Raw genomic sequence first — 27,878 nt, 5'->3', positions numbered from 1 at the left:
GAATTCACTGAAAATATGGGAGGTTTTTTTGGGAATTCAAGTAGACCAGATGATTTTTAATATGAGATTTGGAATTTATTTGTTTCCATTTGTTTTGGAAATTGTCATTTCCCCTCAATTTTTTCAAGATACAGAAAATTCATAGCAGCAAGAAACAGAAATACCCAGTCAGACTGAAATATTTCTTGTCTTTTTCACTTCTTTTTCTGCTCAGTTCCACATTCAGGTTTCTAGCCTAGCAGTAAAGCAGCCTCCTAGGGATTTGTGAAATAGCACTGTCAAACTTCAAAGCCTTGGAAAAGATTAATACTGAAAAGAATAATGTCAGATATTTGCTTATTCTGGAACAGCCCTCTTTATTCTTCTCTGAGACACAGATTTCACTTTTTTTATTACAATATATGTCTCTGTTTACTTAACTGTCAAGAATTGAAGTGGCAGGTTTGTGTAGTGTCTGGCAGGCCTGATGGAAAGTTGTACAGATTCATGTCCAGAAAGGTGGAGACAGCTCAGATGAGCTCTAGCTTCTAAGGAGAACTAAATTTAGGTGTTTTCATGTGTTTCTTCTTTTTCTTCGAACAACAACGGATGACCAAACCCTGTCTATCATCACAGTTAAATCAATATTCTTTCTACTCCACTTTTTCTAAAATGAACCCCTGGCTGTACACAAAGTTCCCAGCAAACTTTCATTTCAGAGAAAACTCCCATCCCCATTTTCCTTGTATACCCCAGAGGGAGACGAAGCCTCCATTTCACTGAGGATCTTTCGGAAATCTTTGAAGGTTTGTGTAAGGAGGAGACCACGTGATGAAATACTCTGTTGTTTCCTAAATTGCAGCTTGTTCAAGGCAGGAACTTTCTTTTCAGTACTATCTGGATAGAGCTCAGTTCAGGAGGATGCAGAACTTAGGTGGAAATTTCAGACTTTTAACTCTATAGGCAGCACCTACCAATCAGTCTCTTTGTGTCATTTTCTCTCTGAATTAACTCTTTTTGTTCTCAGCACCAAATCTGGATTTACTATTCCTGCCTTCCTGGCAATGAATGTGCTATCCAACAGAAATTAAAGGAGGTAGAAAAACCTGAGACTTGTGGAGTCAGAAGGAAAGAAGGAAAAGGAAATCAAACACTGGGAAATGTATGGAATGGTGGTCTAGCAGAGTCTGCAAGAAGAAATAAGGAGGGAACCAGTAGACTGTTGTTCTAATGCATTGTGATATTACCTAGCCCCCAGTAGGTTTTGAAGTTTTTCCAATCTGTGTGCCCTGCATAGTATTTAGCAGTGGTGTGAACAAAAAATTTTGTTGGGAAGCTCTCTTGTGCAGCTATTTTATGACCATGGTGCAAAGGCTGAAAATCATTCACTCTAATCCATTGAATCTGGCCAGGAAACCTTTTCTGATTTGAATCTTCTCTTAGTTCTGCTCAAGAGCAGGAAAGTCAAAGTTGGGAGTAATGTGAAAGAGAGAGCATGAGTCATGAAGAGAAATTTAAAAATTACAGAAATGTTATCCTTTTTTCTCAACTCTTAATGTTGCCCATAAACTGTTTGTAACACTGTCTAAGGGTTGAAGAGAATTTGAAAGTAGGCTAAAACAAAGGGAGAATATTGGGTAAGGTGACTTATCAATAACTGATGCTTGAAAATAGATTAGTAGGTTAGCCTGTTTGAAGGGGACAGAAACAATCCAAAAGTTGCACAGAAGTCTTGTGTATTCTGTAGGGTCCTCCTGTTATAAGCTTTCTGTAGAATATATTACTCCTAGAGATATAATTGTAGCACTGTTTGCTTCAATACCTTCTCTTCTGTTAGTGATGGTAATATCCTGTAAAGTAGCATTCTGTGTGGCCAGAACTGGGAAGAGCCATAAAATACATTCTGGTAGCATGAAATTGGAACTTGATTTGAAATGGTTTTACTAGATGAAGGAAATAATCCTGAACTAGTTTTCAACTACAGTCCTGTAGTGTGTAACAGACTTTTCTTACTCCTGTAAGCATAAGCTGTTTCAAAGGTGTGCTCTTTCTCAAAGTTTAGTTCTCCCAGCTGAAGTCTTCAAGAGGTCACTTGGGAAGCTTGTACATTTTATTGTTTCTGGACCCTAGACAAACTGGAGTAAAAAAAGCATCAAGGGGTTCTGTGCAGGGTAATCAAGTGTGTTTATAATGTAAGAGATGTGGCTGTTCTTGTTGAACTCTGGGGTTACACCTGTGCTTGCTTCAGTACATCCTGAAGTCTCCTGCTCTACTGGGTCCAAGGAAATAAATTTGTCAATTCAGCTTCTTGGAAGTGATATTTTTTTTTTTAGGCGCTGCTGAAAATATTTCCAGGTTGGTGTGTGGAGTGTATTGCTGTAGTTTCAAAGAGACTTTGTCATAGCAGGAGTTTGAAAATACCAAGATAATCCCTGAAGAAAATTGAAAAACCTAATTTCTGAGAAAGTATTTTATAATGTGATAAAAGTTACATTTGAAGCTGTGGAGGATGCAGTCTTCCAAATGTGTTTCTGTTTTGCAGAACACATTCTCCAGTGTTGAAGTACTGTGATTGCTTACCTTTCTTGTTGATTTTAGAGGAACTGCATGCGTTTTTTATCTTTGTGATGCTAAAATAATGCTGCACTTCAGTGTTTGCAAAGGATGTGGATATGGTGACTGGCTCTACACAAAACTATATAGAATTAACATGATCTTTGTGGGCTTTATTACTTTTCTCTGTAGTCCTTACACTTTAAGTGTCCAAACTTTCTGGTCATATGGATCACCTATTTTCATCTAGTGGTGGGAGAGGTCTGTATAGTGCAGCGCTCTGTGCCCTGTGATTACACCTGAGCCCTCATTTTGAGGAAGGGGAGAAGTAGAGGCAAGGTGGTAGCGAGCAGTGACTTGATGCCGCTGTCAAGATAATTTTACAACCTGAATCCTCTCCTGTGGCAATCAAATAAAACATATTAATTCCAAACTATAAAGTTAGGTTGGAGACTGAAATTCTCACTGTTAGGCAGTGGTCAGATGAGGTATCATAATTAGCTACTCACAGCTGGAGTTATAGTGAGAGTGAGGGTAAGAATGCAACACTAATAACAAGCTACAAACAAAGATTCACAGTGCCTTTGTCTAAAACAAAAAATAAAAGTTTATCAGTACATTGAAGCTGAGGAGATGCAGTTTCCCTTCAGGTTTTCAAAGATCTGCCATGATGCTACTGGGCTCTGTGTGGTCTCTATAATTGGGGTTGCATCTGCTTGGGTAACTTTCCATATTTTCTCTGAAAGGGAGCAATCAGACAAGTTCAAAGGTAATGACTACCCTGAGTTTAAATTCTGACCATTTTTATGTAGTTCATATCTAGAGTTTATGATCTTTTGAGCAACCTACTTTTTAAGTCTTGGATGCTCGTGCTGGGACAATCTTTGAATCAAGGATACTGTAGTTAAAGAAAACTAACAGCTTTTGCCAGAACTTAGACACAAAAGAAGCTTTTTTTAGTTGTTTGCACTTGTGAGACACAACATCTTTCTCTCTTCAGTGGGTGTTTGTTAGTTCAAACCACTCTGTGGTGTTCAGGAGTAAAGGAACATATTGCACTTTCAAATTCCATATGTTTCTCTGGCTTCTTTAACAGTTCTTGCTCTTATTTGAGCCAGGATAGATTTGCTGGAATGTGGCACCCTGTAAGCTTTCTCTACAAAACAGAAATAGTCAGCTTGTTTTCTGTTGCAAATCTACCAGAGTCACCCTGACAGAGAACTGCTTGATTTTAACTAGAGCAACACCTTCTATTTTCTGAACTCAGTGTTTAACACTGATAGAACTTCCTAGAAAGGGGAATACTGATGCAGACATTTGCTAGTAAATCTTTTTGCTAGCCTTATCCAAGGCTTTTGCCTCTTTAAATTCACCCATTAAAATAAGCTAATTATTAATTAATTAATGCTGTAATGACCTTATGAAAGTATATTTAAAGAAACCTACCTCACCTTTTAGCAACTCTGCCTGGCAAGAAGATCACTAGGGAGAGAAAATTTGCATAGTTTAAAGATCAGGTGAGATAATCTGCAGTCTAGTGCAGACTTTCAGCAATTTGTGGAAGGTGAGAAAGAGAGGAGAAAAAAGAACTTATGGGCTGACCCTTAAGTTTCATAAAGCAATATCACTCAAGTGCATCCAGAGCTGTGGAGACCCTTAAAAGCTAGAGATTTTACAAGCTCAAAGGAGCAGAAGCCGCAGAGACTCCAAGGACTGACTTAGGATCTTCATAAGCCTTACAAATGTTGCAAGACCTTGCAAATTGAAGTAAAGTCAGGAACCCTGTAGGATTCCACACTGCCTTTTTCTTTCTATTGCTTTGCAAACTTAAAATATACATTTCTCTTGTCTCATATAGGGTTTTGACAGAACAGATAGGTCGACATACTCTAGCATTTGACTGCAGCTGCAGGTCTCCTGGCTATCACAGGGTGACAGATTCAGATCCCTTGAAATTCTAAGTATGAATTAGTTGCTTAAAACTTCTTCAAGTTTGCTTGTCTTATGTTGCTTCAGAGACAGATAGAATGAAAATTAATGTGCAAAACAAAGGTCATAATAGCTGTATTAATTGAAACATTACTTTAAATACTGTTACACAGACACATACACAAGTTATGTTACAAGACAATGCTGGAAGTCAAAATGTTGACTGTTCCACTTGGGAAATGTCAGAAGAGAGACTGTCTGCTCAGCCACTGTCCAGAGGGGTGTGCATGCAGTACAGTCACAAGAGCCACAGGAGAGATAATAACCTTTTATGCAGCTATTCATTTTGAATTTTATTTCTGTCTCCAGTGTGTGACCACAGGCTTATTAAAGGCACTGCCCAGATCCTTGTCTAAATGCAAAGTTATTAATTTCCTGGTGTTTTTTCCTGAGGCCCTAATCCCAGCCACAGTTTGAGTGCTTCAGGCAATACGCAGATCTCAAGGAGAAAACCTCTGAGTCCCAAGGTCATTCCATATGTATTGGATCTTTCTTACAGCAGGAGATAACACAGACATAACTCTAACACTTCCAGAAATATCCACTCACAGGTGTGTTCACTAGGTAAAACACATGGAGTTCTTTTGTCTCTCGTGAGGCTAATGAGTTATTCACATTCACTGAGCAGATACTTAAATCTATGTGCTATGGCACATTAGTCTCATCTTAATGTGCAGTTTACTTGTTCATCAAACCCATGGCATGTTCTGCTGTTGGTGCCAGATGCCTGCATCAGGGACACCAGTGTAAACTGACAGTCAGCTGTGAATATACACAATAAATAACTTTTCTCTTTGTAGTGCCAGCAAGGTGTGCTAAGGCACAGGGAAGTGGTTCAAGACAGCCAGCACAGCTTCACTGAGGGCAAGTCCTGCCTGACCGACCTATTGGGCTTCTATGATGGAGTAACTATCCCAGTGGACAGGGCAAGGGCTACAGATGTCATCTCTCTGGACTTCTGTAAAGCTTTTGATACGGTCTGCCACAACATCTTTAGCTCTAAACTGGAGAGAGATGGATTCAGTGAGTGGACTGTTGTTAGATGGATAAAGAATTGGTTGGACAGTCACATCCAGAGGGAAGTTGTTAATGTCTCAGTGGTTAATGTCTCAGGGCATCAGTGACAAGTGATGTCCCTCAGAGGACCAGTGTTATTTAATATCTTCATTAATGACACAGATGAAGGGATTGAGTGCACCCTCAGTAAACTGGCAGGTGACACTGAGCTGAGTGGTGCAGTTCACACACCTGAAGGACAGGATGCCATCAAGAGGGACCTGGACAAGCTCAAGAAATGGGCCTGAGGGAATCTCAGGAGGTTTAACAAGGCCAAGTGCAAGGTGCTGCACCCAGATCAGGGCAAACCCTGATATCAGCACAGGCTGGGGATGGACAGATGGAGAGCAGCCCTGCTGAGAAGGACTCAGGGTGCTGGAGGAGGAGAGGAGAGGCTGGACATGACCCAGCCATGGGCCCTCACAGCACAGAGAGCCAAACGTGTCCAGAGCAACATGGCCAGCAGGGCAAGGGAGGGGGTTCTGCCCCTCTGCTCTGCTCTGGTGAGACCCCACCTGGAACACTGCATCCAGCTCTGGGGTCCCCAGCACAGGAAAGACATCAATCTGTTGGAGAGAGTCCAGAGGAGGCCACCAAGATGATGAGAGGGATGGAGCACCTCTCCTGTGAGGGAAGGCTGAGAGAGTTGGGTTTGTTCAGCCTGAAAAAGAGATGGTTTTGGAGTCAACTAATTGTGGCCTTCCAGTACCTGAAGAGAGCCCACAGGAAAGATGGAGAGAGTCTTGTTACAAGGACTTGTAGAGACAGAAAAAGGGGGAATGGCTTCAAACTGAAAGAAAGTAGGTTTGGATTAGATATAAGGAAGAAATCCTTCACTGTAGGGGTAGTGAGGCACTGGAACAGGTAGCTCTGAGAAGTTGTGGCTGAAAGTGTCCAAGACCAGATTGATGGGACTCTGAGCAACCTGATCTAGTGGAAGGAATCCCTGCTTACTGCAGGTGGGCTGGAACTAGGTGATCTTTAAAGTCCTTTCCAACCCAAGCCATTCTATGATCTGTGGTTTCATATGATTTACCCTTGGCATGAGAAGCCTGAGGCTTGTGATGTGTTTCTGCTATCGAGTTTTCTGGCTTGCAGGACTGCTCTTTTACAATAGGGAGAATGGGTTACTCTTTTTAACCCTTCGTCTCTCATGCTGCTACAAAATATGTTGTACAGACTTCACTTAGTCTCATCACGAGCCTGTAAGATGGTTGATACTGATCAGTTTGTCGTAAGCTCCTGCATCCTTACCTGCTTTAATCTACTCTACTTATCTTCTTTAAAGGAAATATAGATACCTTTTTTAACACCTCTTGAGATAAATGTGATAACATGGAAACCTAAGGTAAGTAGGCATTATAGTTTAAAAAAATCCAGCTTTTTGGGCTGGATTCAAGTTCAAATTGAAATTCAAAAAAGAGTTCTTGCTTGATCAGTTTTTTGTGTCATCAAGAGATACAGCTGCTGGCTGTGATAGTGAAAAAAAAAATGCTTGCAATTGGTGACCAATGCTGTGGTACCTTTCAGCCTTTACAGAATTTGTAATATAATCTGATACGTAAAAGCAGCAATCAGGTGTTCCCTCCATGTTTCATAACCTTCTTTTCCTTGCAGTTCCCTTTTTATGCCTTACACACCTCCTATCCAACTTATGCACAGCTAGCTCCTCAGAACTTATGGTGCTTTCCCCTATGGGTAGGACATTTGTTTCATTGTGGGGACTGCTGAGCAGTGAAAGAGGTGTGGAACAGGGCCTTGTAAGAAAACAGATTTTTCTTTCCAATGAATGGTACCCCTGGGTTGCATAAGCAACTCTCAGTTTGTTGTTTACCAGTACCTGTGTAAGCTTACATCCTTAATAGCTTTGACACATTTTTATGTATCGTTACCTGGGTTTCTCTGTCAGAAAAACTTCAATCTTCTGACATCCATACCAGAATAGTTCCTCAAAAGAGTGAGAGCCACTAAGCCTGCTCTCTGTTAGCAGCGTTATCAGACCAGCTGTCCAGCACAATGCCCATGTGATTGATTCCTGGAGGCCAGAAAAGTCTTCATACACACACATGACCACAGGGTTTTGAAGGTGTTTGCTGAAAGTGGAGAACAACTGCAAGGGTTATGGATCCCATGTTCCTTCCTGTCTATTTCATGGAGGCATGATGCTTCTTCCCTCCATTCTTTGCTCTTATCCTGATTCTGAGCTGCATTACTGTCTTTTTCCAGTAGCTGCTTGATTTTTCCTTTCTCTGCTGACCTAGTTTGAGTTGTCTTTTCTAGAAGGTCCTAAATCCCCAACATGCTATTCCCTCTCCTTACAGCCCAGTTTTTTCTGCTGTCTTTTGCCAAGTAAGGCTTAAGTAATTTTCCAATACATTTCTCTCACACTGCTGATTTCTCTGTTTTAAAGGCCTTTTGCAGTTTACATGCCTGTCCTTCTTTAGCCCTTTCTCTTGTCCCCATCTCTTAGCAAGCCATTCCCAAGTTTCTTGTTCTGCTGCTTCTTTATGGATCAATAACCCGCTCATCTCAGTTCTTCTCCTTCTTGCCCAAAAAATCCTTCTCTCCCCTCTTCTTAGCTCCTGATTCCCAGTGCCAGATCTGTCAGGTAGAGAGGATACACAGAGAACATGAATTTTCCATATAGAGCCTAGAGAATTTTCAGGGGGAAGGGCAGGGTAGGGGGGGCAAACTCTGGGTTTTCCTAATGAGCTGTTTCAGCTAAAATAACTAAAGGGAGAGAAAAAAGTACAGCCTGAGAAGGGTAACCATTGTAAGAAAACATCACACCAGATATTTTTACTGTGGCCAAGTTGTAAGTTACAAGCAGTTAAAAACAAGATGTTTTAATCAGAAAAGTATTATTTCCATGATTCCCAAGTCTATTTGCTCGATATTTTTTCTCTGTCTGGTTGTGATTTGCTGCTGCAATTTAATAGCCATCTTGCTAGTAGTTGATTGCAGAAGTGAGGAGTTGTCATGTTTTACAAGGATTTCATAAATCTTACAGGTATTTCTTTTTTTTACAAACTTCTTGATCATCCCTAAAGAGATATAAAAGGAGTTTAGCATAAGTTACAAATTACTCTAACAGGTCCAATTAAAATTTATCTCAAGTGCTTTTGAAACTATGACCTTATTAAAAGCACCTTAATAACATTGTTTTGTATGGGAGAAAAAAAAAACCTGTAAAGGTGAAATTAGATGTCCCTGAGACAGAAAATTAAAGGTACAATTTATTGTCATAAATAACTAGAAACGGGGAGGAATTTCACTTCATGTATAAAAATGCTCTGTTTTACTTACTGAGTTTTGAGAGTAATGGAAAAATTTGTCTTCAAAGACTTGTCAGGAAGGTGAAACCTGTATTTGCTTGCAGTTAATCTAAATAGCCTGCAGTTATAAGAAATCAGTCTGAAATATCAAATGTATTTCATGATGGGCATTCATTAAAGACCCTTGCTAATCTGTGATAGTATCTCTTTACAAAGCACATGGTCTCATGATGCTAATCCAGGGGCTAAGATCCTCAAATGGAAGCAGTCTCTACGTCTTAAAAATATCCTGTTTTGCTTCTTTTTATAAGTAATTAAACACAAATGGTGGAAGGAGAAAATTCTTGCAGTAATCTCTCCTGTCCACCATCCAGGCTTCAGGAATGCAGAGCAAAGGAGCAAAGAACCCTCACAGACACTTAGTAAAAGATGGGAAATAAAGGATTGATCAAATCTTTCCACTTCACATGAGGGCTATCCAGATACACCATGAAATGCAGGGTGGAAGAGAATTGGCACCCCTACCATATGCTCATACCTTTGGTCAGCTGGAAGTGGGTCAGTAAGTTGGCTTCTCTGTTACTTAGCATGCTTTTCAACAGAGACTGTGATTACAATAGGATAATGAGGTATCCTGGCTTGTGCTTGTCTGAAAAACAAATTAGGCAGGTAGCTGCAGTACTTAAATTCGGAGCGCAGAGGTGAACGTTTTACAGAAATGGTGATAATTAAGTTTTGTGGAGATTAAAGGATCTTTTGTATGTGCCATGCAATTCAAATCAAGAGAAACTCTGTATTTGGAAAAAATCCAATTAAAAAAATATAACAGCCCCAGATTTGTGTTAGTGCCACTGCAGTCATCTGAGAGACTAAGGTGTAAGAGACAGATCTGATTTTCTTTGTACTAGAGAGAATTTGTGCTGTAACCCCAGAAAACACTAAATATCTCCCAAGACTTTCCCTGAGGGGAGGCATTTTAAAAAACCTGGAACTGAACCACTCCATCCTCTTGACTTTTTTTCATGGGTATGAGACATCAGACTTTCCCTGACAGGTTAGGTCAAGGGGGAAGAAACCCCAGAGTTTTTGGCTTTCACATAACAGACCAGATTTCAAATGTCAGCATTTGATTTTATAAATCATGGCATGGTATTGATGCTGCTGGTCTTCTCAGTACATCCTGTTATTCGTTAGTTGGATATGGAATGTGGGAGAAGCACCAGCTGCTATGTTTAAACTAGAAATCAGCTGCAAAGGGAAAGCAAATAAGAAAGGATGTGTCCTTTCTGTGCTTCTTTGAGATCTCCCTTGCTGGAGGAGTGGCTTTTTTGCTACTTTCATAAACTGACTCACAGTTAAACTCAAGATTTGAAAGATTTTTAAAGATAAACCCAAGAGTTTTTTGTGTATATATTTTGTGAGGTTTTTTCTTGTCTTTGCGAAGTTCCTTTTAGTTCAGCTCTTCAGGGATTAGAAATGTAAAAATTTAAGATGCCCATGCAGCCTTACTCAGATGCCTTGGTGCATATGTTACATTACAAATTTTAATAGGAATGATTGCATGCATTTTACCTTCCACAGTCACCTCCTGCATAGTACTAAATGATCTGAAGAACAGTCATGTGAGAGAAATGTGCTAAAAAAAGGTGATCTCATCTTGATGCAGATGCCTAAACTGGGGCAGGTGAAGCACATTTGTCAAATGTCAGTTTTCTTGGGTGGTTGTAGAGAGAGTTTAGGCTCAGGTGTAGCTACTTCAGGTCTGTCCTAGAGAGGTCTGCATTTTGGTGCAGTGAGCCCCAACACAGGTGACTTAAAACGTCCTCTCCAGACAAATGGATGCTTTCAGCCTTCATTTCTTTGATCCTTGCTTGTTTATCTCTACAGTGGGAAAAGCACCATGATTTTGCTCTAAAGTGTGGTTATAAGAGAAAATCATTAATAAACATGTGTTGTAGGGAATACTCAGAGGCTGCAGCATACAACGGCTCTCCCCCACCGCATATGCTCAGAGAAGATTGAGAATACTGTTTAGTAATTAAGGCATGAGCTTGGAAAAAAGGGGAGAAGTGTTCCTACTCATTAAATATTCACTGTCTACCTTCCATATGAGGATCTTGAAGAAGGAAGTATATGTGCTTATTTAATTAAAGAGGGAAGGTAAAAATAAGTACATCCAGGCAATATTCATTCTGGGGATCATTAGGTTTGAAGTGCTTTGTGCCCACATGGTGACTGTAATATTTTCCTTTTAATGTCATTCTGTTTGTAAACAGATGCTTCTGATCTTTATTGGTATATGTGTATTTTTATGATGATTTATACTGATATTCTGCAGATTTTAATCAACTTCTCATTTGGGTTTTTTTACACCTTGCATAAGCACAGTTTTTCTGTTATGGTCAGCTCAGCAGTGTTGTTTGGAATAGCCTTTTTCTGAACACTGTGACCTCTAATTTTTCAAGGTCTTTACAAAGACCTTAGGTAAATTTGGGTGGATTTCACTGGTAAAAGAAAAATAACAACCAAAACCAAAGAAACGGACTGAAAAGAAACACAGATTAAAAAAGCTTTTCACAGTTTCTCCTTTACATAAATACAGTAATTGCTTAATTATAAATTTTGAGCAATAGAACATCTTCAAAAAGAAACAAGTCCCCAGACTTGCATGAGAGGACCTGGAGCCCCTCGGAGCCTGGCAGCAGGAGCTGCTCTGGCAGGAGGTAAATGTCTTGTCCTGCAGCAGAGGAGGAGCCACATGGGAACCTTGCCAAAGGTGACCCTGGCAGCAAGCTGGCAGGCTGTCTGCTGAGATAGCAGATGATAGAGTGCCCTTCTCATTGTATGGCTATAACAGTTATGGGCCACTTGAGTTTCTAGAGGTTATTGCTTAGCTGGGATTTTGGGAGCAGAAATATGGGGAGTTGGTTTTGCTGGAAATGTATGCTGCAGAGAACAGGGGATATAGAAGCTTTCTTTTACTTTAAATGCGTGAATGCTCCCAGTAGTACTCTTCCTATATTCTTTGGAACAAGTACTGGGAAGGGAAAGGCTGGAAATATATAAGCAATTCTAGATTATTTTTGCAATGAGGTTTGAAAGAGTTTATGTTTAGGACCATGGTTTCTGTGTTGGACTTAAGGGCAATTTACCTAAACTACTTTCTCTGTTTCTTTGAAATGTTTTTGCTGAACTGCTGCTGAGGCAGTACCAAGCAGAAAGAGAGAGCAGTACATAAACTTGTTTACTGACTCATTTTTGTCTGACTCAAACATACCAAAGTTTGTACAACCCCTGAGAGCAGAAAAACTCTCTTGTCCTTAGTGCAAAAACCTCCAGGTCAGATCTCAGCCTCAACTTTCTGCATGATAGCCTTTTATAATGTTTCTGTGCCAATGCAGTAATTATTTTAAATTTAATCTGTACTAGAGCACAGATTATTTAAGAGACCAAAGTTTCAGGTAAAAAAGTGGTAGCAATAGTACATATTTGAAGGATTAGAAATTAATATTTTCTGTTATGTACAGCACGGTGCAGTTTAATTTTTCTTTTCTTCTGGTTCATAGTTACCTGATAGGCTTTGCAGAGGAGTTTTAGACTAGTCTTAAGGTCCTGCCTGTTCAACCAAACCAAATCAGCTGATGTCAATGTTAGCAGAAGCACACCCAAGGTCAGCTTTCTAAGGCAGAGACTGCAATTATCTTGTGTTCAGAGGTCACTAACACATGTAAATAGTAAGTAGCCGTGAATGTATAAGTTGGTATGTTTCAGTACACAGGAGCCCTGAGCAAGGTCCAGTCGTGCAGCTCTCATACACCAGGCAGGTCAGCCATATGGGAATGGGGCTGTACTTGGCTCAGTCATCCTGTTGACAAGCAGGAGTGGCTGTCACAGCCTCAGCATCTTGCTTATGTGGCTCTGCTGCTTCCAGGGCTTCAGCTCCCACCGCCATGGCAGAGAGACAGGGGCAGCTGAGGTTCTCACTAACACAGCATTGACTTATCCAGGTGTCCAAAGTAGCCATGGCACACCTTTGCTCTGAAGTTTTTGGCACTATCTGAGATGTCCTGTCTGATGGAGACTTGGATAGATGAGCACTGTCAGCTCAATGCAAAGGTTGGGTGCTGGTTCTTCACAGTGCTCGTTTCCATCTATGAAGTGACAGAGTGAGGGGCTTTGTGCTCTGTAAGCTTTTGAAGAGAATCCAATCCCATTCTAATTATTAGTGTTCCTGTAGATGGAACTTAGGGGAATTGTGTCAAATAGGCATAATTGATGGGTACTACAGCTCTTTATATTATCTATAGTGTGTACTTATGGATATGCTTTCAAGGTTGGCTGACGTAAAATTCAGCACACCAGCTGTATCTTAGTTTGCAGGCTGAGGTGCAGATTGTGTTGCCCTTATTTGTTCTATTTGTTGTGATTAGACAGACAATCGTGCAAGAGTTTTGAAGATACCAAAGTTCTTGTGCATTTTATTTTCTGTCGTACTTGGAGGAGAAAATAAGTACAGGAAGTTCTTTTGGACATATGTATCTGTCTATCAGGCCCTGAGAAGTTTTGGATATTCCATAACTGAAAGTGTGCAAGACCAGGTTGGATTGGACTTTCAGTAACTTGGTCTAGTGGAGGGTGACCCTGCTTTATGGAAGGGGATTGGGACTAAATGGTTTTTAAGGTCCCTCCCAACTCAAACCATTCTGTGACTCAATGGTTCTTTGAGAGCATCTGTGCTAATTAGTGTTTTGTATTGCAGGGCCTCAGCAGAGGACTTATTATTTGCACGTTTTTGGTGTCTGTCTCATTTTGGAAGATGTTTTTTGAAAATAATTATTTATAAGTTCCATTCCTGGAATGAAATGCAGGAAGAATTCCATTGCTGCTGATTTCTGCAAACATTTCATAATCAATCTAATGCTATATAGTGTTTCAGGGCAGTTTTCAGGAGCCATCCTTCAATGGAAAGGTGCTATTTGAGGCTCAGGTTGCCAAACTAACCATAAAGGTGTACTTGTAAGCTCCCAAATTCTGAAACCATGTGCTGGCATCAGGGATAGAGATTTTGAGTTCCTAATAGTTCTTTAACTGCCATGTGAATTTTCTGTGTGGCATTCTTTCTCAAGATAACAAAGGCAGAAGGTTTTAGTGCCTGTGCTTATTTACAGTAATAAACTCAGACTATCCTCAAAGAGGCAGATCCTGGATTCTCTGTACAGGCATCAGCTACCAAGTTGCTTTTGTGTTGTAAATTGTGCAATAGACAGATTGCGTTTTAGATTAACAAGACACATGTAAAGAAAAAGAGAGGTAAATTAAGAGATTGGGATTTTATACAGCTTCTGAGCAGGGAAGAGGCCTAGTAAAAGTGTGAGCTTGTAACAGTTAGTATGAGGAAGTTAGTATGAAATTGGGGAAAGTATTTTGAGCTGAAGTTGTTTAGGCAGGTTTTATGGTCTGAACATGAGAGAAAGTCTGAGAAAGTCCCAAACTGATTTTGAACATATCCACATCCACAGTCTGGGAGCATTTTGAAGGCAGAGATGGTTCTTCAACTAGTTAGTGATATTTCTTAGCTGAGAATGATGGTGGGGCTAAGGTTGCAAAGTATGAAATTGGTAAAAGCAGCTCCTAAGCTTTTGATTTGAAGAACTTGGCTAAATTAGAAGCATATAAATGAGCTGCAGGAATTAGGCAACAAGAGGAAAATTGAAAGACTGTGCCAGTCAGTTGACAAGAATATTAAATTGCTTGTGGATAGAGAGGATAATAGGTGGCACATTTGTTTAGAGAATAACGTCTCCATTTTCCATTCTGAGGTTGAGAGGTCTCTCTGATTTTGCTATCACTCATTCTGCTGGCATCCTCTTGCAATTATTCATATTTATCATTTTTGAAATTTGGTTATTCTAAAGGTGAGAGAGTATAAAATGCCATTGGTGGCCTTTTTCCTTAGCAGCAATTAATGGGGTTTTTTCCTGTGAACTCTGTGATCTTTCTTTCAGTAGACCAGCAGTTCCAGTGCTGCCCTGTTGCTTGCAATAATGGAAAATACACTATTTTATTTATCTATTTTTGCTACTGTTTTTGCCTCTCTAGTTCTAGTTCAGGTAAAATTATAACAGCTATTGCTCATTCTACAGCCTGCCTGTAACACACAATACCCCAAAATCAAGGGAATGCAAGGAGCACATATATTGTATGATAGATTGTAAGTTTGTCTTGGGAGACTGACACTTCGAACAAGAACAATATTTAATTTTTAAATAGTGGTTCTATTATTAAAAACTGCTATTCTTTCTCTACAAATATTACTCGTAATACGTTGTCAGCTTAGTCTGTTTTATAGAATCATGGAATAGTTTGGGTTGGAAGAGACCTTAAATATCATCTAGTTCCAGCCCCTCTGCCACAGGCAGGGATGCCACCCACTAGATCATGTTGCCTAGGGCCCAGTCAAACCTGGCCTTGAATGCCCTCAGGAATGGGGCATTCACAGCTTCTCTAGGCAACCTGTACCTGTGCTTTACCACCTTCTGGTAAAGAGTTTCCTCCTAACAGCTAAACTAAATCTCCCCTCTTTCAGTTTAAAACTGTTCCACCTTGTTCTATCACTATCTACCCATGTAAGAGGTCACTCTCCATCTTTTTTAAAAGATTCCTTCAAGTACTGAAAGGCAGCAATGAGGTCTTCCCAGAGCCTTCTCTTCCCCAGCTCTCTCAGCCCATCCTCACAGGAAAGGTGCTCCAGCGCTCTGAGCAGCTTTATGGCCCTCCACTGGACCTACTCCCAACAGTAGCACAGCTTTCTTAGCTTTCCAGAAATCCCTTCTAGAGCTTGCTAGCTGTCATTGATTTTATTTTATTTTGCCCATAAGATCTGCGATGAGTAAAAGGTTACTCTGCTAAATGAAGCATGAACAAAGCCAGGGTGCAAACATTATGCAATATTAGTAGAACAGGGGACCAAAGCCAGCACCGTGAATCACACTCTGTGTGTGGTACATTTATGACTTTTAGCCACAAACGTATGAGGAATCAAATAATATTACTCTGAATGAGTGATAATGGTGCTACCCAGCTGTAGGGCATCTTGAATGTTGTTCCAGTGCCCTTTAAACACTGCAGAAGTCTTATTCCTGCCTCTCTTCCTTGCTGCTACATTCCCTCTTGAAACCATTGACCCATGATCCCAATCTCAATTTCTTGATTAGATCATCTTTAAAAATACATAATTATATCCTTTCTTTGCAAAATAGAGATCAAATAATCTTTACAGTACAAGGAAAGTGTATTGCATAAATAAGTGACCTCCCATGCCCTCACCTCTGCCCAAAAAAATCAGCATTTAAATAACCATCACTCAGATCTCTGTAAGAGACTTGGTTGGTCATCCAACTGATGTAAAAAAAAAAGAGTGAATGAAAATGCCCCTGCAAAAGGAATTTTAAATGGTAGCAAAGTAGCCTAAGTGCTTTATGATGTAGATGAAGAACAGGGGCAAAAATGGGGTTTTGTCAGCTCTTTTTATCTGTGACTTGGTGAAACCTGGTAAAATAAAAGAAGAAAGGTAAAAGTTAATTGAAGCAGAAAGGAAGGAGAAAAGTAGAGAAAAGCTTCTCTACTTGCAGCAGATCTCTCTCTTGCACACGCATTTCTAGTTGTAGCTCTTGTTTTGCGTGAGATCATGGGAAAGACAGACAGACAAGTTGACTGCCTATCTCTATGGCAATCTCAGAAAATCATAAAAAGGGACATAGGGGAGCCAGAGTATGATAGAGGACTATGAACCTCACACAGCTAGGAATGCAATCTTGCACCAAACTGTGAGGAGTTGGGACAACTTTAAGTGTGTCAGTCTTACGGAGAAAATGTTTTAATGGACACCAGAAAAATGGGGGGCTTGGGTTGGTATTCATGTAAAAGAAATAGTCCTTAAGAATACAAAAACCACACAGAGAATGACAAGATTCATTAAGTGTAGTTTAAGATACTGCCTGGCAGTAATGAATAGTCTGTGGGTGAATGAAGAAAAGTGGATGTGAATGCACACAGAGTCCCTGAGTGCTTTCACGTTGCTCTGCTGTCAGCTGAGCAGTACTGTAAAGGACCTTGCAAAATGGTCTATATGGAAAGCGTCACTGCTAAAACCACACATCTTAGAAATTAAATTCATCAAGTGTGTTAGAAATCCTGCCTGTTCTTTGGGTTGGTTATCTGGTCTCAAGTTTGAACAGCTAGCTGTGGATTTCAAGTGCTGTGTAAGACTTGTATCAGCTTTGATTTTTGCATTTCAGCAATCTAGCTTCCCTAAGCAGGGGCCAATACTCAGAACTCATGGCGGTAAGTGTGTGGTATTTTGATCCATTTCTGTTACAAAGAGCAAAAAGCTTTTAACGTTTCAGGTCTAGTTTCTTAACACAGAAAACAGGGAGGCTAATCCCTAGCACACTGACTCTGGACTGGCACAACCACATCTGCTGTGCTTTCCTCACCATTGATTATTCTGTCAATCATAGAATGATTTAGGTTGGAAAGAACCTTAAAGATCATCCAGTTCTACCCCCTGTGCCATGGGCAGGGGCACCTTCCTAGACAAGGTTGCTTAGAGCCCCATCCAACCTGGTCTTGAGCACTGCCAAGGATGAGGCATCCACTATTTCTCTGGGTAACCTACTAAATAGGTACATATGTACAAAAGAGTTTCTCCTACTTTTTTTTTATTTTTCCAGGTAAGACAGGGGAAAAAGCCAAGCACTTGGATTTCTTTAAAACATTCTGCAGCTTCTCTGGGCAACCAACCTTGTATGTTATTCTCAACTGAGACTGAGATACCAAATAAAGGCACAGATTTGGTTGCTTATTCTGTGCTTTACACATCAGTTTCATCACTGCTGCTTTTAAGTACCTTCTCCTTGTGTGCTGAGTGCTGACAGTAGCTTGTTGGGATGTCTCAACCTTTCACTGCGATGGAGTGTTTTGTGTTGGACCCTTTCTGGACTCACACTGGCTTGTGTACACAAATGCACACACATAGTTCCCCTACATTCTATTGGGTTTTGTTAAAGAAAGCAAGTTCAAGGAAAGGCTTGCGCGTTTCTGCATTTAAGGATTTTTGAGTGTCCATCTATGAGAGTTTACTCCACAGCTTCTTTGGGGAGCAGTCAGTGCTGTCCCTTATACATCAGAGCTGTCACATACATGATTGCTGAGCAGGTACTGGAAAAGATTCATTGATTTTTGTAAATTGGAAAAAGAACAGAGAGAGCAGAGGAAAGCAAGAATATAGTCTAAGGCATTTGGGAGTAATGGGGGATTGAAACTGATTTCTTCAATCATGACTTATGTAAGTGTTCCAATGTTTTGCTCTTAAAGGCGAGAGTGTCAAAGATCTCAGGTTTTTTTCCACTTCTTAACAATCTTCCTTAACTTCACTAACATATGCATCTCTAATCCACTAGTCTGAACATGAGGCATGCAGGCATTGCGTATAAAAATTAGGATTACAGAAAAGGAGAAAGAACATAAAGTTTCAGGTGTACTGACAAGAACTGAATGGAGAAAATGGAACTCCTACCTGAGGGAGAGATTGCTTTGCTTAGAATCATAGAATCTTTATGGTTGGAAAAGACATCTAAAATCAGCAAGTCCAACCATACTTGCTATCTGTGGGCTGCAAAGATTTTGTATAAAGGGAACAAAAAAGGTGTGAGGAGTAGAAGAGCACACTTCTGCAATCAAGAAAAACTATTTCTGTAAAATACTGTCTTCTGTTTTTAACATAAGTGAGACACATTTCGATCTGTGAAGGTACTGCTACAAAAATGTTAAAACTTTGCATTGCAAGAACTACAAGGTTTGAGGACCTATGCATTTTTTCTGGTCTGAACCAGCACCTTGCCAGTTTTTTTGACTACTATCAGTCAGAGAATCACAACAGAGAAGGCTACAGGGACCTGCTTTACACAGTTTTAAGGTGAAAACCTGGTTAGTCTGTGAACACCTAATAGGGAAGAAGCTTGGAAAATTAGTGTGAGATAGTAAGATATCCACTTGTTTGTCACATCATTTCTATAAAGTACAGCAGCATCCAGAGAGGTCAATAGCAGTCTTCTGAAGCTGTGTGTTTCAATTGGTCCAGCTGGCTCTTTAGAGACAAAATCTATTTTGACATCCTTCCTCTGTGTCAAGATCTTTTAAGCTGCTCAAAAAAATTATTTGTACTTTGTTTTGCCATGACTTTGAGAAAATAAAAGAGCAGCCCAAACCTTGCAGTTGAGAAGTGAGAAGCTGCAGAGCACAGGTAGTAGCAGCAGAGCTCAGTGTCCCTACAGGAGCAAGCTCAGTAGCTGTACTTCCCAGTTTTAAGTACAGGAAGGCTTTGGAAAGGAAAAGAAAAGCATCATAGACTAAAAAGGTTTGGTTTCCTGTGAATTAGTGTCTTTATTGATCACAAGCTATGACTGAAGCTTTTCCCTGTCTAGGGCAGTTGAAGGTACTGTTTCACATGTAGACCCTCTGCTGCCTAATACAAGCAGCTCACTTTTTGGTTTCCCCACTGTGGGAATCCTAGTGTTTTTTGTCCTCTACCACCCACCAGTTGTTGACCTGGATTTCAGATACCATGGGGATCAGTAAGGATTAACAGATATATACATTTTGAGGACATAAAGAAACACATGTAATGTGATGTCTTTATCAGGTTAAAAATACATTTTTCAATTTTCAAAATGATTTGTGAGTATCTTTTGAGGCAGAGGAGGTTCATAACACTGTTCACTTTATTTAAAAAAATTTCTAAATATTATACTAAATACTATTTATACTATACTAAATATAGTATATTTACATATCATGAAATTATATCCAGAATAAAACCCCTTGTTTCCAGTGATTTAAGCTGTCAAATAAAAAAGGTGTGCTGCTATGTAGCTGTATTAGCATGCAGAAAGCAATGCTGCTTCCTATGGGAGGTTTTAATCAAGCCCCTTGTAGTGATTGAGATGCAATACTCTAAAATGAGAAAAATTATTAACAAAATCAAAAATCTAGAGTGCCTTTCACACAAATATTCATCAGTGTATTCATCAGTATCTTATGTAATTACATAGTCAATAAATCAACATAGTGTGTAAGTGCTTCAGTCATGGTGTAAATATCTTAATGACTGGAACATCTTCACACATGAATAATTTATACCTGTATGATTCATTTTTCATATCCACGCTTTACTTCAGCATGAAAAACTAATTCTTCTCTGTCAGAGAATGTGTGCTTGATTATTGCGTTCTTTCTCTTCCTTGTGCTTCTTTTCCACTGTTAGACACACTCCATTTCTTCTCTTCTGGTTCCTCTAATGTAGTTATCTTATTTATTCATCCTGTCTGCCTTGGTTTGTGTCCCAGTGCATTTCAACAGGCACCTGGGAAATAACACTCAGGCATAAACTGCTTGTGCTTATGCAGTTTCCCAAGTAACTGGAAAAAGGACCAGCATCTTGAAAAATTTACACATTCTCAACAGATATTTGCATTCAGTTTCCTCTCCTCAAGGCAGCCATTGCAGAAAGAACTTGTGCAAGTAGGTCTTTGCCATTTTCTGGATCAATATGAGTTAAAACCTATGTCAAGGCAAACATTGTTTGAGTCTTCTTCCCATATATTTGTAAATGTGGAACTTGTGTGTAGCTCCAGAAACCACTGGAATGTTCAAGATGAAAATAATTGCTTCTCAGTGCAGGAATGGGAATAAGGAATACTTAAATTCTGCTCTGCTGCACGTGTTTATTTGGCTGTTTGCAAGGCACTGCATGAATCCTGCCTTACTTAGACCTTTAACCAAGTCATCTAAGACAGGAATTTCATTATGATAAACTCCTTCTTTAGTTAGTAAGAGAAAGACAGGTAAGTTAGTAACTTTAACTTTAGTTAGTAATATAAAGACTGCTGAGGGCAGTTCATCCAGCTCTAAAGGTACTTAGTGCTTGAAGCTTCAGACAGAGCTCTATTCTGGGTGGACTCTATTCTTTTAGCTCAGAATTTAAACATCAGTTCAAGTTTGTGGAACAGCTTATTTTGTAGTGCCTGTGAAGGTTGAGCCTTTAAAAATTCAACCCTAGTTGTGTACAGAAATTGTTAACTCAGATTTAATGACCGCTTTCAAAATTGCTGAATCTTGCCTTCAAACCCTCAGATTTTGAACTTGAAAAAAAAAGAAAACCAGCAGGAATCTAAAAATTATTTCAAGTTGTGAGGGAAAAAGGAGTTCTATAATAATCAACTGACACTTTTCTGGTATTGTATGTTATTCCATCCAACCTTTTTTCCATTTCTATATGCAGTTTACCTACATTACACTCTAATGAGGAAGAGCACCTTCACTGAGTGTTCATCACCCTCTCATTCAATTTCTTTTATTATTATATAGATTGTCAGTTTTGTATCCTAATACAGTTTTACTGTCACTTCTGTGCCAGTATTACATTTTTTGACTAATTTTTTAGATTTAAGACTGAGTGGAGTATCTTATATCTGTCCTCTCCTCCATACTTGGAAGCCCAGCTGCAGCTCTTTTACAGCTTCAATCTTAGTGTCTTCTGAGACACATCAAAATTGATTGTTGTCTTTGTATCCTCACAGCTGGTTCCAGTATGTTGTGAATACCAATCTCTCCTGCTTGCTGACAGGACATTTGGTAACTTTGATCCAACATAAGTCTTAATTTATTCAGTTTTTTCTTACTCTGACTGTAAGCACCTCCAAAGGTTTCTGATAGCACTTTGTCTCAATCTTTTGATATCCTTAAAGGACATCTTCTCTTAATGTATCTTACTGCACTGAGTTATTGATCAATGGGTATTGGTTAGTAGGAGTTTTCAGCCAGTCTCCAGAATGTACTTCACCCTGATCCCTGCCTGCTTTGTTTTGGCATTTAGGAAGAAGCTTGCTGTCTTTTTGCTCTGTTGTGTCTAGCACTTGTTCTCTGGGGTAGTTTCTCACCACAGTCATTGATCATGACTGTTGCTCCAACTTATTTTCCTGTTTTCTTTATTCAGTGGTGATCACTTACTATCTATGTTCTGTTGTAAGACAGTATTTTATCCAGTGGAATGATGCTAAAAGACTCTTCTGAACTTCCTCACATATATTTTGCTTTAACTTCTACTGTGTATAGGTGTCACGCCTCCTGCACTTTCACCATTTTGTCCTTTCTTTTGTGAAGGATTTCTTGTAGACCCTTTCTTTATCTTCATTTGATTATTAGAGCTGCTATCTACAGACCTTCATCTTCTTTTGTGAAAATTAATTTCGCTTCCTTCTCTAACCTATTCACTGGTTCATTTTTTTCAGATAATTTTCGACTTTTTAAATTAATTCTGTTTTTTCAGCATGTCTGTTTAAATTCCAGGTAATGTTTATCTTCAGTTGTTCTAGAGAATGATTCACTAACACACCCTGTTTCCCTCATCTGGTCCATCTCTGATTCTGACACACTCTGAAACTTTCAGACATCCCGGATTCACAAACTTTCTCTTGCTTTTATCATTTTCAACATCAAGAGCTGGTTATTGACTCCTTGAATTATGCTATTCCAGTATTTCTTGAAGTGGCATGTTATCTGGTCAGAGAAATAGTATAGCCATGGAGATTTTATGTGGGGAAACATGAAAATGGCATAAGTACCATGCTGGTATAATACTGATCTTTTGTTGTCTAATTTTAACAGATTCAGTAGCAACAGCTTCTGGGCCACTGCTAGTTGAAGTTGCCAAAACTCCTGGTGCTGCTCTTGGGGTCGCGCTATCTACCTCGATGTGCTGCAACAAACAGGTCATTGTCATAGACAAAATCAAATCTGCAAGTATTGCAGACAGGTGAGTGTGACAGAGGACTGACACTGCAGGTCCATGCATCCATTTTACTTCTATTTCTGTTTCGTCTGGTTTTAAAGGAACCCTTCCCTTTGTTGAGAAAATCAACTGAACCAGGTCCTCTCAAGGCTGCATGTCTTAAAATTAGCACTTTGTCAGCTGGCTGTTTCAGAGTGCCGAGTCTAAGGCTTCCATCTATTTTAGCTCATCCGTGTAGTATTCGGTGACATAAGCCAGCCCCCGTGTAGCACGTCACTGGCTGCTTGCACTATGCAGCACAGGAGTCTGGCTGTTAAATGTAACACTGTGACAGAGATCAGGATTTAAAAAAAAGAAACATAACCCACTGGAATTCTTGAAGTAAGCCCACCATATGGAACAGCTGTCAAGGGAAGTAAATTTTGAGGCTTTGCAACCTTGGAGTGTTCTTTTAGGATATATCACTCAATCTTGTGACACAGTGAAATGGAACTCCTTATGTCTGGATTCTTCTACTGATATTTTAGAATATAAGTGAGATATAAGGAAGACTGGCTTCTGTATTTTTAAATTGTTTTGCTGTAATATTTCCGCTTCATTTAAACCTTCAAATAAAACCATTTAAAACATTAAAATTATAGCTAGATATTTTTCCTCAGTGGTCTGATCCTCTGCAACAAAGTTGTAGGATCTTTCCTGGGGCGTGTGTGTGTGTGTGTATGTGTGTGTTTATACATATACAAGATATTTCTATATTCATATCTCTATTTAAATTTTTTTTATATATTGCGTTTCAGCAGCAAATTCCTCCTGCATGTCCCCAGTCACCCTACCTTGTAACTCCTCTTTGGCAACGGTGCTTTTGGTAGCACCCACTTGTAGCAGTGAGTCTACAGCTCCTCTGTGGGCTTTTCCCTACAGTAGAAACTTTGAGAGTGACGGCCATTGATCCAGGGGTGTTCTCCAGTTCAATGGTGCAGGATGCTTTAATTTTCTCCCTCTGTTTTTTCCCATTTCGCAGGGGGTAACCAATTAAAGGAGCTGTCCACTTGACTGGTACGTCGGGATGCTGACTGCTGTGTTTGCATTTCTCAACTCATCCAGTAGCCAGTCTCTTGAGTGCAGCAAAATTTAGCAGATAGCCCCCTCCCCACCCCACTCCTAGAGTCACCATGCTAGCCCTGGTTTCATTATTTGTTTGACTACTGCATAATTTCATCATCATTTACAGCTTTTGTACTAATAAATGTTTGAATTATAACTCAAAAAATGATGAACTGGGTGCTTGTGTGAGGGATATGTGACCAAGTTATTCGAGTCTCCTTAAGCTCTTCTCATTTTATCCTGCTGCCATTCACATATATTTTAGAGTCAGCTACCCCATTGCAGTTTGCAGTTCTGTGAGTGATGTCTTGGCATATACTGTATTAACGGAATTGTTTTTAAGGTTTGTACTAATAGAGTTAAAGTCTGACCAGTGACAGTGCCTACAAAACACAAATGTCTCTCGAAAAAAAAAAAACATGTTCATAGTTGTCATGACCAGTTTGAAGGCAGAAAAACTCATTGTGTAAGAAAATAGCATACCTGATCATACCAAGTTTTTCCCCTTTTGTATAGATGTGGTGCATTACATGTAGGAGACCATATTCTGTCCATTGATGGCACCAGCATGGAGTACTGTACACTGGCGGAAGCAACGCAGTTTTTGGCTAATGCAGCTGATAATGTCAAACTGGAGATCCTTCCCCACCACCAGACACGGCTAGCACTGAAAGGCCCAGAGCATGGTAAGAGAATCTGTAGCACCAAATACCTCTTTCTCTTGCTTTCTTGTGCTTTGCCTGCCCATGCTGAATGATCAAAGCTATCGCTGCAGTTTTGTCTGTAAGTGTTGTTTCAGCTCCCCACGTTATGCTTCTGCAGTTTCTGAGCAGCTCTGTGTGTTCTTGGTCTTAATGAACCCTCTAGATTCCAATGGCCAGAGAGGGAAATGTTTTGCTAAGAAATACCTCTACAAACTTGCAAATGTACATAAAGACACCTGTTGACTCTACTGTTGTAATTGTTGGGGCTGCTACGAGATACTTCAGTAAATTAATCTCTACATTGATTCTTAAATTTAGAGTGGAGAAGTAGTACCACAGCCAACTTATTTTCAGCATATTGATTTGATAGTTGTGGTCAATTAGTAACACCTGTTCTCCCCTAAAATACATAAATCCCTCCCTTACTTTCTCTTGTTAATGGCATTATTATTTATTGCCATCATCTTTTAAAGTGCTTCTGAGATTGCTTCACAGGTTCACTGTCAAGGCTTATCAAAACTGTTTGGAAACAGTTTCCTGGATTGCAGACCTTTTCACTGTGATTCTTATTTCATACCAATATGCTTGAATAGAATGGCTTTCCATTCTCAAATCAAATGTTTGTAAAATGTCTTAGTATTTGAAGATGGAGGCTGCCTGTCTTGTCTTCTAACTAACTGGGAGAAAGTGGCTAATTCACAGTAATCCTTAAATTCAGTCTGAAATAGCACATGTTGATAGACATCAAAACAGTAACAAGGGTTATCAAATACACAGAAAATAGGTACATGTGTTGCAGCATGAACCAGTGGCTTAATTTTTCTGAGCCTATGGTACTGTGCTTCTGCCACCTCTAGACCAAGACAAGATTTCTGAGGTCTCGAAATGTCAGTGATGGTCAGTGTTCTGGGACATCCATGCAACTTCCAGGTTGTCCCTTGATAAATGGTGTTCTAGACAGTTTCTCAGAGTAGGGAATACTGGTCTAGTGACAGAGCAGACATTCGTTTCTCCTAGACCAGGGTGAAAAAAAGTAACCTTTGCAATTACATGTTCTCCCTGTACTCAGCTCTTGCCCTTTTCTACTTAAGCTGCTTAGAGCCAGAAGGAGCAGAGTGATACTGCACAAGCAGAATGAGTTGGAGCCGAAATTTGCAGTGTATGTCCATTCCTTTCAGTTATGACAGTACATTGCAAACAAATCTTCCTCTTTTTTTGAAGCAAAGATGTCATGCAATTAATTTCTGATGGTTAAAGAATTTTAAGACTGTTTTTTGGGGGAAGACAAATGCTGGGGCCAATGATTTGTGTAGATAATTGTATTACTTGAAGTAGTTGGTTTGTTAACCAACATTTATAACAGATTGATGCTGTTAATAGTCTAGTAACCAGTGTAGATGCTTAGAAAAAGAAATGCTCTTGCTATGCCAGAGTTAAGAATTGTCTGTTACTAAATCATATTTAGGTGATCAGCAAAGATGATCTATAAGAGCATCTTTTGGGGGAAAGTATCCCTAAAATAATAAAGTTGCTTTCTTCAGTAAGGCAGAATAACTAGGATGTTTACAGACCGTTTCAGCTCCACATCAGGTGGTGCTACCACAATATCATGACCAATTCAAGATGTAACAAGCTTTATGGAAGTAAGTTCCCTCTAAGAAACAACCTTTTATCAGGTGTGGTATGACCTAGAGGCTGCAGAGAGTGAAAATCTCCTTTGCTTTGTCTGGAATAAGCTGAGTCATTAGGGCTGTACCTGCTGAGCTCAGTTATTGGTCTTGTGGGAATATGTTAGGAATTTAAAACAGGCAGGAAAGTCAGTATATAAAATAAACTGAAATTTTAGCCCTAAAATAAAGTGAAGAGCTCTAAAAAATATAGGATTCTTCTTCATGTTTTTTTTTCTTTACACTCTGCTGCTGACATTCATTTCTCTTGCTGCCCCATTAGTTTTATGTTTACTATACACAGCCCTGTACTGGAAAAGCTGAAATTACCACTAAATTACTATGGTTACACACAAAAGGATTTTCTTTTACAGAACTTTTGTTGAATTGGGACTATCCTTCTACAAGCTGAGCAAACTGAATTTGTGTACTTTCCCACTTTGTAGGACATTTTTATCTCTACTCTCGGCATGAAAATAAAACATTAAGAAAAAATCTCAAGGACTGCCAGATAATTTCCTGCTGGAAGCAGTCTTTTTAATTAAACAAGGCTCACAGCAGCTTGAAAATAATGAAAATCCACCTGGCCACATCGTTCTTATCAGATTTTAATTTTTTCACTGTAGTTAAAGTTAAGAAATCTTGCTGTCTGTGCACGTAATTGAAGAGACGATTTCATCTGAGAAGACATTCTAAGTCTCTAAGACACATAAGGCCATATCAGACTGCTTCTAGTGTTTCCAGGACTTTTCTGGCTAACATGAGATTTTCCAAAGTTCCTGAGGGTGGTGGTCCTAGCAGGTGAGGAACCCAAGGGGCACAGATCCAGCCTGGTGCTGGCATTGCACCTCTACCTTACTTTTGATACCTGATATTGGGGCAAAAAAATAATTCTTTTGATTCAAGTACATGCTGGGGCACAGTGTTCTCATGGAGGATTGCAACTCCAGGGCAATCTGACTGAAGACACAGGGCCAGGTCAGGCAGCTCCAGGGCCTGCAGGGTCTCCAGCACTCCACCAGGCTGCAGGGACATGGTGAGCCCCTGTGCTCCCCTTTCCCTGTCCCTTCCCTGGTGTGCACTCCATAGATCCACCCTGTAGACATAGGCATCGCTCTTGAGTCAGAAGGGCTAGTACAGCCAGGCAATTAGCACATCAGTGCTCAGGTGATACAAAGTGAAACCAAAGGACAGCTTTCCTTCTGCCGGAGCACAGGGCTTGCTGTAGTGGCTGCCCTTTCCCCCGCCTTGTTTTATTTCATGGAATAAGACATGAACATAAGGTGTAGGTCCAACCTAAATGCTCAAGGTTTTGGGCTCCTGTTAAAGGCCAGCATGGGGACAGACAAGTGTGCAGCCATTTTAGCAGACTTTTAGCCATTAGCTTTAGCCATTTAGCAGGTAGCAGAGGGACACAGGTAATATAGCTCATGGGACAAAGACAGCAAACTCTATGTTTTATAGAAACAGATTTAGAAACAGTTTAGATTAGATATTAGGAAGAAATTCTTCACTGTGAGGGTGGTGAAGCGCTGGGACAGGCTATCCAGAGAAGCTGTGGCAGCCTCATCCCTGGAAGTGTTGAAGGCCAAGTTGGAAGGGGCCCGGAGCCACCTGGTCTAGTGAAAGGTGTCTCTTCCCATGGTAGCAGGGTTTGAACAAGATGGTCTTTAAGGTCCACCAAATCCAAACCATTCCATGA

The 27,878-nt window shown here is 39.9% G+C and overlaps 1 protein-coding gene across 15 annotated transcripts in view; it reads left to right on the top strand.

The window, feature by feature from the left end:
* GRIP1 (glutamate receptor interacting protein 1) overlaps window positions 1-27,878 on the top strand; it is a 309,227-nt gene that overhangs the window by 237,793 nt on the left and 43,556 nt on the right. For all 15 annotated transcript variants that reach the window (XM_036400176.2, XM_036400173.2, XM_036400171.2 and 12 more), the window contains 2 exons: window positions 22,578-22,725; window positions 24,322-24,491. In XM_036400176.2, the coding sequence (XP_036256069.1) occupies window positions 22,578-22,725; window positions 24,322-24,491 (318 nt within the window). The remainder of the gene's footprint in view (window positions 1-22,577; window positions 22,726-24,321; window positions 24,492-27,878) is intronic.

Source organism: Molothrus ater, chromosome 5 (assembly GCF_012460135.2).
Source record: "Molothrus ater isolate BHLD 08-10-18 breed brown headed cowbird chromosome 5, BPBGC_Mater_1.1, whole genome shotgun sequence".
Lineage (NCBI taxonomy): Eukaryota > Metazoa > Chordata > Aves > Passeriformes > Icteridae > Molothrus > Molothrus ater.
This window is presented reverse-complemented; position numbering and strand designations above follow the sequence as displayed.